General features: G+C 46.5%; 1 protein-coding gene across 1 annotated transcript; it reads left to right on the forward strand.

The window, feature by feature from the left end:
• Nucleotides 1–3905: 3905 nt before the first annotated feature.
• LOC308355731 (olfactory receptor 10J1-like) lies at nt 3906–4835 on the forward strand (the record flags this gene model as incomplete). Its single annotated transcript, XM_080824172.1, has 1 exon — nt 3906–4835. One exon carries the CDS (start codon nt 3906–3908, stop codon nt 4833–4835), a length of 930 nt encoding a protein of 309 aa, XP_080680298.1.
• Nucleotides 4836–12960: the final 8125 nt, after the last annotated feature.

Genomic DNA, 12960 nt, shown 5'->3' on the forward strand with positions numbered 1-12960 from the left:
GTCTTCAATGACAACCAGGGAGACAACTAGGGTGTTCTCGCTAGAGCAGAGCGAAAACCCAGCAAGGTGACACCAAAGTGAGGGACGATCCCATCCCACGGTGACCTCAAAGCAGCAAAGGCTATAACACATATGATGATACCACGTGGCTGCAGGTAACAAGGGAGAGGCTGAGATGCCAGCTGTTCACGGCGACAGCTGGACGAGAAATCTTTGAGTCTCCTACGTAACTCTAGTTTGGCCAGTCTTCCCTCTTGGTCTCTGAAATGGGTAGGGAGAAGGGCGAACATGAATCACCACGTTTATATGTGCTGTAAACTCTTCAAGTTATAATTTTCTAAATTTAAAAGTGACCACAAATTCAGTAGAGAAGTGGGAATGTGGGGCAGAGGAGGAACAGGGATGTTTTTCAGGTTTATCAAGATACACATATAGGGGCACCTGGGTGACTCAATGGGTTAAAGCCTCTGCCTTCGGCTCAGGTCATGATCTCAGGGTCCTGGGATCGAGCCCCGCATCGGGCTCTCTGCTCAGCGGGGAACCCACTTCCTCCTCTCTCTCTGCCTGCCTCTCTGCCTACTTGTGATCTCTGTCTGTCAAATGAATAAATAAAATCTTTAAAAAAATACACATATAGGCATTTCTGTGAACTGTAGAAAAATCACCTTGGAAGGGATCTGTCAGGAGAGGAGACTGATTAGGGTACGCAGGAACGTTAGATTAATTAAACAGGAGGCCACAGGCTGGGGGGCTGTAAGGCCTTGTGCCTATATAAAGGAACCCAAGTCTAAGCCCATAAATGCCTCAAGGTTGTGAAATCAGAATACTAAGGACGACCAGCCACGCTGAGCCACGGAGGCTGTAAGCTACCGCCAACTGGTCCTCCCTCGCCTTATTTCCTCCTTTTCTCCAGACAAGTCCCCGAGTTCCTGCTGGGGACCGCACTTCTAACCACTGCCCGTTGGCTGCTGCTGGACTTGATTTCTGCTCAAATAAACTTCCCATTTTTAATATGTCTCAGTTCATCTTTGAACAATATAAAAGAAAAACCAGTGAGACTAAGATACTCTTGGGAAAAGCAGCATGTGGGGTTGGGACAGGGAAGCCAGCATGGCAAGGGGCTCTGGAAACCCAGCCTGATGTCCCCTGAGGAGGAAATTCCAGCTTGGCTTTGTTGGAACACTCGCAGTGGCCTCCCGGCCTTCCAGAGCGGTCTACTGAGCTTTGCTCTCCCACGTCTGAATCCCACAGGACAAAAACTATAGCCAGATTGGACTATTTCAGTCCAAGGGGGATGGGGGGGAACCAGCCTCTAACGCTGAGCAGGGTTCTTGACTACAGGGAAAATTGCACAGTTTCCTGGAATCCAAGCAGTGGCTCTTAGTTGAGAGCTCACTTGGGTTTTGTAACCATGGTTTTCCAAGGCCCAACTGTATAAAAATAGAATATTTATTTAAAAAATGAAACCTGACAAATAAGCCACTGCTGTTTCTACTTGCAGAGAAAGCTCTGAAGATTCCCAGAGCCCGGGCCCAGGCGACATGGGAAACGCTCCCCACCTATAACGAGGTCCCCTGGCACTGGCTGTCGGCTTCCTTTCAGCCCCAGGGTCACTCTCAAGGGTGCTCAGGGAAGGGCACCCAGAAACCTCGAGAGATGGTCCTCAGAGAGCTTTCCTTGGGTGTTAAAAGCTCCTCCTCCAGCTGGAGAGAATATCTAGTATTCCAGGAGTCCCCTGTGACTTTCCCTCTAGCTCCGTCCCTGGACTGGCCCAAGGGCAGGTAGAAAGACCGCATTCAGGGATCTTTTCTTCATGACCATGATTTGTGAATACTTGTGACCCATGGGCCACATCTCTGACCTCTACTTCCATTTCTCTGTCGAGCCACAGATTTGCAGGAAGAAAAGTAAGTGAGATTTCAAAAAAGACCTCAGTGATTTACAAAGGGCCACAGAAGGAATAACACACATAGATGGGTTTTATGGTTATTAAAGGCTTAAAGTGAACAGGGTCCTGGCGTCTAGGAATACTTGTTTCCTGCCTTGGATTTGCCACTTTCAAAGATGCCTTCCTAGCCCTAAGGAATCATGACCCCCCAGGATTAAAGGGTATCTTGACTCATACAGAATGGGGCTCTGCCACTTATCAGCGAGGATTCCTGGTTCATATTCTACAAACAAGTCATAACCCAGAGACGCTGCTGACAAAGCCTCACGGAGCAGCCTGATGGTCGCTTACTTACCATGGTGCACACCTCAATGCCAAACCACCTTCCTTGTCAAGAAATGGTCCCTGAAATTGCACATGAGTTGTTGGTTTTTTGTTTTGGGTTTTTTTTTTTTTTTTTGCAACTTCACAGCATTTTCTTTCACACTGTGCTCTGAAAAGCTAAAGCATAACCATCCCCCTCCCTTATACCTTTTTGTAGATTCCCTTTATTAAAAGTGGTGTGTTTCCGAAAAGCAGATTAATTTTAAAAGCGCTCAAAAAGCTTACCTTTGCTGTTTACCCACTAGTAAATCATTCTGCAATATGGGTGATTTGCTTCACTTCTAACAAAAGGTACTTTTCAGGAGACACTCCTATTATTGAATTTAATTTTTTTTGTAGCAAACCTGTTCCATAATTATATGTTGGCTGGTAATTGGGTAAAGTCTGTTAGAAGAGCTGCACTATGGCATGTTTTCCAATGAGATGTTAATAGTGTCATGCTTTCTTCTAGGGTTATAATTTCAGTGTTAAAATTCAGCCCGGTTCTGCAGCTGTTTGCTGCTGTCACACGCACAAACAGCAGGGAAGAGGACACGGGGTTTAAAAACACTCCTCCTCCTCCTCTTCGAAGGAAGCCTCCCTGTGGTGCCCCAGCACTCTGCTTCCTAGCGGGCAGCTCATTTGGCGGTGACCGGCAAGGACTCTCCAGCAGGTACTCGTGCCCTGCTCTGCGGCAGACACACCGGGGTCCCTGTTCTCAAAGACCATACAGCCCAGCCCTGGTAGAGGCAGTTCTACCATGCAGTTTTGGTTAGGGGGAGGGACAACAGGCCCAGGATCGGAAGACTTGAGTTCGAGCCCATTTTTGTCCCCAAACTATTCCCAAAAGCGTTTCTACATCCGAAGACAGGCAGTAATCCTGGTTCTCCCCACTCCACTGGGTGGTAATGACATTAAACAGGTAGGAATGCGTTTTGTAATCCCAAGTACATGGTAAGGTGCTGTCAGTACAGGAGAGGCAGCAAGCAGGTGGGTGCTAGCTGCCTGTGCAAGGAGAAGGATGCCAGGGGCGGGGAAGGGGGAGGATGGGGTGCTCTAGGGCATCGTGGGCTTAGGTGACTCTGAGAACCGACTGGTGTCTAGAAGAGGCCTCTAGGGTGGAGGTTGGGAGGAACAGGACTGACAGAGCTGGAGAACTGGAATGGGAACGCGGTGTGACAACTGTATGGCGGGTGCTCCACCCAACCCCTAGCCACTCAGGAATGAGCCAGTTCCTGCAGACCCAAGAGCTGAGCAGACAAACCTGAACGTATCTGATCATTTGTTGAATTCCAATAGCCACGTTTTAAGCTGAAGCGTTGTGCTCCTATGAACAACCCTACAATGCCATCATAGCTATGTTCATACACAGATGGGGCGGCTGGTCTAAGAGATGTTAATTCCTTACTCAAGACAAGTCAGCACATGACGATAGGAGTTTAGAGCGTTTGGCTCTAAAAGCCACATTCTTTCTCTTAGCGAGAAAATGTTTTCCTCTCTGTTCCCAAAAGGAACAAACATGAATGTGAATACAGAGAAGCTGAGACTGGAGGCCGAGGAACCACAAGAACTCGCCCAGCCTCCCTGACAGAAACCACCCATTTAGGTCCCTTACAGGAATTTTTTTTCTTTCTTAGATTCAGCCTACAATTTAATGGAGAGAAAGAACCACAGCTGGGTGGGTGAGTTCACTTTTCAGGGGTTCTCCAGCTTCCGTGAGCACCAGCTCACCCTGTTTGTGGTGTTCCTTGCGCTCTACGCTTTAACCCTGACTGGCAATGTCGTCATCGTGACCATCATTAGTGCTGACCGTCACCTCCACACGCCCATGTACTTCTTCCTGAGCATGTTGTCTGCCTCAGAGACCGTGTACACGCTTGTCATTATACCCAAGATGCTCTGTAACCTCCTGGGCCTGAGCCGGCCCATCTCCTTGGCCGGCTGCGCCACCCAGATGTTCTTCTTCATCACCTTGGCCATCAACAACTGTTTCCTGCTCACGGCCATGGGGTACGACCGTTATGTGGCCATCTGCAACCCCCTGAGGTACACGATCCTCATGAACAAGAGGGTGTGCCTCCAGTTGGTGGGGGCGGCCTGCAGCATTGGCCTCATTGTAGCCATGACACAGGTGCTGGCTGTGTTCAGGTTGCCCTTCTGTGCCACAAAGGTGGCCCACTTCTTCTGCGACATCCGACCAGTGATGAAGCTCTCCTGCGTCGACACCACGGTCAATGAGATCCTGACGTTGATCATCAGTGTGCTGGTGATCCTGGTTCCCATGGGGCTGGTCTTCATCTCCTACATCCTCATCATCTCCAGCATCCTCAAGATCGCCTCAGCCGAGGGCCGTAAGAAAGCCTTCGCCACCTGTGCCTCCCACCTCACGGTGGTCATTGTCCACTATGGCTGTGCCTCCATTGCCTACCTCAAGCCCAAGTCTGAGAACACCAGGGATCAAGATCAGTTGATCTCTGTGACCTACACGGTCATCACCCCCCTGCTGAACCCTGTGGTGTACACCCTGAGGAATAAGGAAGTCAAGGACGCTCTGCTCCGGGCCACAGGCAGGAAGCCTTCCTGATGAGGTGGGCCTGCTTCAACGAGGATCCCGTACGATTCTCCGGAGCAGGAAAGCAGAGCAGTGCCCACAGCCCCTAGAGCTAAAACTCTGGAGCCTGTGAAGCAGGGGCGGGTGAGGAGAGAACAAAAGCACGAAGATTCAGCTATTGGAGAAAGGGACATATTTCCCCAGGGTCCAGGCAAGCCTGCACCTCACACGTGAACACGGACACTGTGGGACTTCAACACGGGAGAAGGCACTGCTGGGAGGGAACGGGTCGTGTGGGTGGAATGACATCGGGACAGAGGGAAGGAGGAATCGGGGGTGGCTGCTCTGGGATAGAGCTAAGATCTTAAATATGTTCTTGAACACTCGTTTTGGACACGGAGTTTCCCTGCACCCATTTACACAGGTTTAAGTCCTAGCTGAAGTAATTCCTTCACAGACAATTCAAGCTCTCTGCATCCTGGACACCATAAGTAAACGGAGAGCAGACGTGGGAGCACGTGGGAAATTCACTAGGCTTGAGTTCCGGATCTTTTTCATTTAAGTTCCAGGTTGACTGTAGGGGAAAATAGAAATCTGTTTCCACAATCATGTCAGAGAAACATTTTCAGAAAGTGATTAAAATCCCCTGGTGATCTAGTTAAAGCTGTAGTTCCAGGTAAATCCTAATGGCATTTCTATTCCGAGACTCCGCGAGATCGGTGGCGATACGGTCTGAGGGACTTGCCCACTAAGGAGAGATGGGCTTGCCCTGGGAGAGGTTTCATGGAGTGGAGAGAAGTGACAAGTGCAGGGGAGTAAAGCGGGGAGTCCGCAGCAGGGGTGGATGGGAGAGGGTTGGGAGGTTGTGCATGGTGAGGACAGCACAGTCACCTGACAACTTAGAAACCACCCAAGACAGTCTCTAATCGTCCATCCATCCTACCACCATGTAAGACCCCGAGGCCCTGAATTAACAGGACACGCGTGGGTCACTGGCCACCTCCACTCCCAGGACTCCTGTCCTCAGCATGTCCTCCATTCCACACAGCCCTCCACCCCAACCATACCCAGTGACCAGTCACCTCCCCCTTCCTGTCCTCGGGTCATTCTACCGTTTCCCGCCACTCAGCAGGGTATGCATTTAGAAACGCCAGACCAAAGCTGCTCTCCCTTGAACCTTCTGGTGAAGGAGTCCCTCCCTTTGCTTCCTCATGCCCCACCACGTCACGCTCACACATGCACATGTCTTAAGGGCAAACTTCCGCTTGGTGGCTTCACAGACGCACCTGTGAGACGGGCAGGGATGCATGGCCAGGCGGCCAGCTCCAAGCCCTCTGCTGTGTCTCACCAGGACCCACTGGTGTGGTCTTCACAGGTGGTGCTCTGTACGTCTGTTTTAAAAAGTAGGGCTGTGTCCAAATACTTCACAAATAGCTCATTATGGCTCCTTCTTACACGGATTCAACTACAGGCTTTTTTTTTTTTTTTTTTTTTTAAGAAATTTATGGTGGGGCCCTGGGTGGCTCAGTAGGTTAAGCATCTGCCTTTGGCTCAGTTTGTGATCCCAGAGTCCCGGTGTCGAGCCCCGCATCGGGTTCCCTGCTCAGCGTGGAGCCTGGTTCTCCCTCTCCCTCTGCCCTACCCCCCTGGCTTGTGCTCTCTCTCTCCCACGCCCCCCCTGCACTCATTCTATCTCAAATGAATTTAAAAAAAATTATGGTGAAATCCAACAGAACTCAGAAGTACCCTGCATTCGCCAATAGTCACTTTTACTGAGGAAATAAAAATTCCATTTTAGACCATCTTCAAAAATCCTGCCCCGTCCGACCTTCTCAAGAGATAACTCTATCGGCCAACTTGGCTCAGGCAAACGCTAGTGGTTTTCGCAGGTCGGCTGAGTGAGAGGAATGGAGCACAAGCACGGGGAGAACGAGACTCCGGTTTGCGTCCTGCTGGACCCCTTCCTCGCCATCCACATCTGATGAATTATTTAGCTTCCCTAAGACTCAGTTTCCTCATCTATAAAACATACCCAAGGTTTATGACAAACACGTGAGACGAGAGGTCGGAACATCCTTTGTAAATGACGAAACAAATATTTATTTGCGTTAGAGTAGGAAAACAGCAAAATCATCTCCATCAGCTTCCAGCGTAATCCACCCAGCCCAGGGTTCAACCTCATCAGCCTGAGGCGGCCACTCCCTCGGAGATTTCGGGGATGCCGTGCTTGCGTCTTCCTGCCGTGCCTCCTATTTCTACACCTGGCTCAGGGGTCTCTCTCCTCCCACGTTGTGGAGGACGAGGAGGGGAGTCCTCACTCCTGGACACTCCCCAGACACACTGAGTCTGAGAGGGCGGCTCGGGGAGCGCCCTGCGCCAGAAAGCCTGTGTTATACTTGGTTTCCCCAGACCCAGGGCGCTGCCCTTCACTCCTCAACCGGTCTCTTTTGTTAGGAGCACGAGATCATAAGATGTTTGAATTTAACACACACCATTACTCCCTCCCCACTGCAGATCCCCACGGAAGTAACGGAATCTTTCCTTCTCTACAAAACGGGGTTATGAGGACCTCCTCTGTGTCTCCTGTCTGACTGTCCTAAGAATCAACTACACTAGAATAAACACAGTAGATAGAAATTGCCATGATAACCACCAAAAAGTGTTAAGATAGCATTTTATCATTACGATGCTTATATCCCTACCTTTCCAATTTCTCCCAGCCATTTTATATTATTTCACCAATTTTTGACTCCTGCCTTTCTCCCACATACGCTTAAGTCCTAAATCCTATTGCACTCAAGTCACGTTGTGTGCAGTTCCTTGCAAAAAAAAAAAAAAAAAAAAAAATCCCCAAACTTTGAACCACTATCTTTTGTTAGCAATTCCAGCACTAAGCGCCTACCCTCCTGCTCCACACCAAGCACCTTCCCTCCTCCTAGTTCAGTGGATTTCAAATTCTTCACCATGACCCACGACCCTCAGTGAGAAACGCATGTTCTATCATAACCCAGTGTGCATTCATAAATCTGCAAATGGAACAAAGAATTCACAGAACAGCATTTATCCTTACTACTTGCAATGCATTCTGATGTTTTTCATTCGTCTTTTTTTTTTTAATTTTATGAGCGAGACAGCAAGAGAGAACGTGCCCACACACAGGGGGAGGAGCAGAGGAGGCGGAGAAGGAGAGGGAAAGAATCCCAGCCGGAATCCACGCTAAGCACCCGACACGTGGCTCGATCCCAGGACCCTGAGAGCTTGATCTGAGCCGAAACCAAGAATCGGACGCTCAACCGACTGAGCGACCCAGGCTCCCCTAGTCTGTTCCAATTCATTTTAGTCAAATAATGTTAATGAACACAGGGGCAGCTACAACATACTTTGAGCAAATACTCAATAGAGGAAAGTTAAAATACTCAGCTAAAGTTCATGCTGAAGCCCAATACCATCAGACTACATTTCTGTGCTGCTAGGATTAACATCTTATGTAAGAACTTGACAACAATGGAATTATATTATTGAGCACTTGGTATTCATATTCAATACGGGACACCTCAGATGAGGGACGCTTACTCTTCCCGGTAGTTGCTGGGCTGCCGCCGTGGTCACACGTCCGGGACGTCCGGTGGGTGGCTCACTTCCCACGTGAGAAACAGACTGGCAGAGAAGCAAAATTATCTTGAAGGAAATACCTTGTTTTTCTCTAACACTTTCTTTTTATTCATACTCTTCATTAAATATGGATTACAAATGATTTAACCTGAAGACTATCCTATACGACTGTGGTGGCAAAATTAAAATCATGCTGTAAATTCAGGACTTAAAAAGAATTAAAAAGCTAAAAATAGTGTTTCACAATTGTTTTATTTAAAATTATGAATACAGAATACCAGTTTTACAAAGATTAGAATTCTGATACCTAATTTCCATTATTCTGCTTTGTACATTTAAATTTTGTAAGTATTTATTGGCTATACAATATATAACACGCTTTCTAAAACCAAAAAGCAACACACACTCTCGATAGTTATATGAAAGATGATTTTCCTATTTAAAACTCTTAAATGTGTCCCCCAAATTAACAGCTCTTACCCATCAATTGTTCTTGCACTTTACTTCTGCAGTAGTAAATATAATGTACACCTCAACTGATTGAATTTTAACATGTACACCACATAAAGATGTTGCAGTCTAAAACCACAGAATCATTAACTATATTTGGAAATGCATATTTGAATATTTGTTAAAAAGCCAATGGCTTGCTTTGTCCAGATTCCTGATGCTGTCAATCTGATTGGAGATAACCATTGTGCTAGCGTGTGATCACTGTTCACCTATAAGCTCAGAGTTGCCCCCCAAAATGGCTTGCAAGATTTTTAGCTACTGACTTTGCCAAGACTAAAGACCAAAGTAGTAACAAAATAGAGGATTCTGACTAAATACCAAAAGCAAGTCAAACTTTGGTGTGCTCCTGGGGCGGCCCTCCAAAGTTAGGATAACCCGAGCAGATCTGGACGCCATAAGGGGCCATTGCGTACATGGGTGGCCCCCACACAGGGCAGAAGGAGCATCTGTGAAGGAGGCCGCCTATTTTTGTCTTCTTTTATTCTGAAACAGTGGTATGTTAATTGGCATTTTTCTAATTACAAAAGCAACACTCTTTGAAAAATCTTCAGAAAATTTTAAAGAAAAAAATGGAACCTCTGTTTCTCCAAGGGTCACTATGGTGCAATGAGAGCACAGAGCATTTCTCCTCCACACGCCCCAGTCCCACCTCTATCAAATGCTAGAAAGGAAACATTTTTAAAGTAGGATCCCATAGCCAGGGCTTCAAAACGGAAATGGAATTTTAGTGGGCTCCAAATTACACGGCAGGACCTAGAGACGCAGGACAAGCGTGACCAACTGGATAAGGGATCTCAGAGGCAGAGGGAGTCAGAAGAGCAGTCGGGTCAGGAAAGTTACCTCATGGCAGAGGTGGAGGAGAACCCAAACGATGGGAAATGCCAGGAGAAGGAAACAGGAGGTAGTGGCCCAGAAGCAGCAGCCCTCCCCAGGCGGGTGGTAGCAGAAAAGTGCTGGTAGTTTTCAGACAGAAGCGTTCCCTGGAGAGAGGGGCACAGTGGTGACACGGGGGTCCGCCTGTAACGGAGCAGGGGAAACAGGACAGAAATACATGATGAAGCAAATAGGAACCAGAAGCCTTGAGCTAAAAAGTAGTAATTTTTTTAAATAAAAGAATTATAAGCAAATTAAACTCACTTCTCTTGTTCACTGTGAAGCTATACATACTGGCTAATACTAGTCATTATTTAAAACAAAGTGATAGGAATTCTGTTAAGTATAACTAAAGAGTAGAAAGGCGCCTGGGTGCCATCGACTCTTGGTTTTGGCTCAGGTCCCGATCTCAGGGGCGTGGGATCAAGTCCTGCGTTGAGTTCCATGCTCAACGGTCAGTTTGTTTCTCTCTCTCTCTCTCTCTCTCTGCCCCTCCACCACTACTCTCTCCCTAAAATAATTCTTAAAAAATAAAATCATCTTTAAAAAAGTATAATTGAAGGGTACAGAGAATGTGGATCAAACACAGATTTTACAGATGAATTATTGGTGGCTTTTCCCTAAAACCCTCCTAAACTTCAGTTCAGAACAGGCTCACCTCCACAGCAAAAGAAACGGGGAGATGACAACAGGTGTGTGCAGCAAAACTGTGGAATCTGAAAAGAAGATTCATACATGGTTATGGTCTTGCATGGGACTTAGCACAAAGACCACAGGCATACAAGGCCTGCAACACAGCACACACACCAGAGACACTGAGTTCTCACCTGGAATGCCAGAAGCACTCAGGAAAGGGAAAAGCAAGTCTTCGTGAACTTCCTGAACACTAAGAGTGTATGACTGCTTTAGGAAAACACCATTGAGTGCTCGCTTCGGCAGCACATATACTAAAAATTGGAAAACATCACTGAAAACATTTAAGAGATACTATCCAGCCGGAGCCTCTCCCCTGCCTGCACAGAAGGCTGGAGGGGGTGACTTTCCAGGGACACTTACAGAGGGGAGGTAGCATGGGGAGGTGTGCTACAGTAATTTTGTTAGAAGGTGAAGAAGAGGTAAAGGAACATCAGCAACGCTTACAGGAGACTTACGATAAGGCTTACAGCTCCCACTCAGGACACTGAAGACCATTTCCTGGGGAACTTAGCATTCCATGAACAAAACGCAACATGTATGGAAAGTTCCAGGTCTTACATTGAGATAGTAAGCTTCCTTTAAGAAAGCCAGCTTCACCACATCTCTCAGCTTTATCACCCTCGTAAATAAAGCCCACCACTGAACACACCCCAGCCCTTCTTTCACACACACGTGTGTGCACGCATGCACACACACACACACGCACACGCACACACAGTTTCCAAAGAGCTTGTTAGTGCATTAGTCATGTTACAAATGGACTGACAGGGATACCCAAGCATTTGGGAATAACACGAAAACAGACACCATCTAAAAAACAGGTAACAAAAGAACATGGTAGAATCAGATACAGTGCATGGGGTAGATCAAAGTCTTTCTGAAGATGTATATTCAACATTTTCAGAAGGACGTGACGAGATACAGTATTGGTGAAATAAAAGCAGTTCTGTATAAAAGGCATGTACCGAGAAGCAAAAAGAGCTTTACAGATTAAAAATACATTACCTGAAATAAAAAATTAAATAGGAGAGTTGCGGAGAAATTTGATGAAATGTCTTGAATAGCAGAACAAAATGACAAATAGGAGTGAACTCAGGGGTTCACAAAAGAATACTGAAAATAAATAGAAGATGTTTAATATTTGACTAGACAGACTTCAAAAATAAGTAGAAAGGGTTAAACTTTCAAAGAAATAGTAAAAGAGAACTTCAAAGAGCCGAAGGACATGAGCTTCCAAACGAATGGTCTCCCACAACCAAAGCAGTCACAACACAAAATGTATCTCTATGAAGTTTCTAAAAACCATGTTAACAAGACGACCTTACCAACTTCAAGATTAAAAAACAAACAAACAACAACAACAAAAGAAAACACAGAGGTAGTAATAAGCCATGACTGGATCAAGAATCAAAATGGCCTTGTACTTGACACAAGAAGCTGGAAGACAAGGACGTAATGGCTTCAAATGTTTAAGGAAAAATTAGTCCTGTTCACCTTAAAAATAGAAACTGCCAGTTATTTTACAAGCAAAAGATGGGTTTCTTTGGGAGTAAGAGAGAATTACAACCCAGGACAAAGGAGCTGCAGCACAACCACAGACAAGTCTGGGAACAAAGGAGAGGCACCTTTTTTAAGGAGAAAACGGGGGAGTTGGGAGGGCTGTTCTGAACTAGAAGTCCTTTGGAAGAAACTGGGAGGTCCAAGTGTGGTAACTTCTCATTGGCTGAGCCATTTCCTGTGGGGATGAGCAGCGTTTCCTCCTCCTCCTGCTGGAGTAGGAGAGTGGTATCCCTGTTCAACGTCAAGTCCTTCTCCTTCCTGCCTGGTCTGAAGTCAATGAGGAGTGCTGGGCTGACCACACCCCTGCCCAAACATCTCAAAAACATTTTTGTGAGGCTTCCCCATCATTAATTTTTGGTGTCCAAACAAGAATTGTAAACTCAGCAAATTATCTAGCAAGTGTGAGAGTAAAATAACTTTTTCCAACATGTAAAATCTCAACATTTTGCCCCTATCTTTTTTCTCAGGAAGCTATTAAAACAGCCTGAGTCTGTGACTCAGGAAGAGTCACAGACTCTTCTAGAACAGAAAGGAGGAGGAAATGCTTTCCAACTCACTCTATGAGGTCAGTATTATCTTGATACTAAACCCAGACAATGGCATCACAAAAAAAAAAAAAAAAAGGAAAAGCTATAGACCAATATTCCTGATGTACTAGGTACTAAAATCCTCAACAAGATGGAATCCAGCAACAATTCCACTTTGAGGCATAAGTCCAAAAGAAATGAAAAATGTGCCAACACATTTAATTAAAATTAAAAGACGTGTGTACACCATGAAGAAAGACAAACAATCCAGGAGATAGCGGATCCAGAAGAGGAGAGAAGGAAGGGGATGCCAGGTTGGAACTGAAGTGTCACATCCATAGCCCGCCCATTAGCTAAGGAGCCACTGAGCAAAACCA

This window comes from Martes martes (genome assembly GCF_963455335.1).
Source record: "Martes martes genome assembly, chromosome: 15".
NCBI classification, from domain to species: Eukaryota; Metazoa; Chordata; class Mammalia; order Carnivora; family Mustelidae; genus Martes; species Martes martes.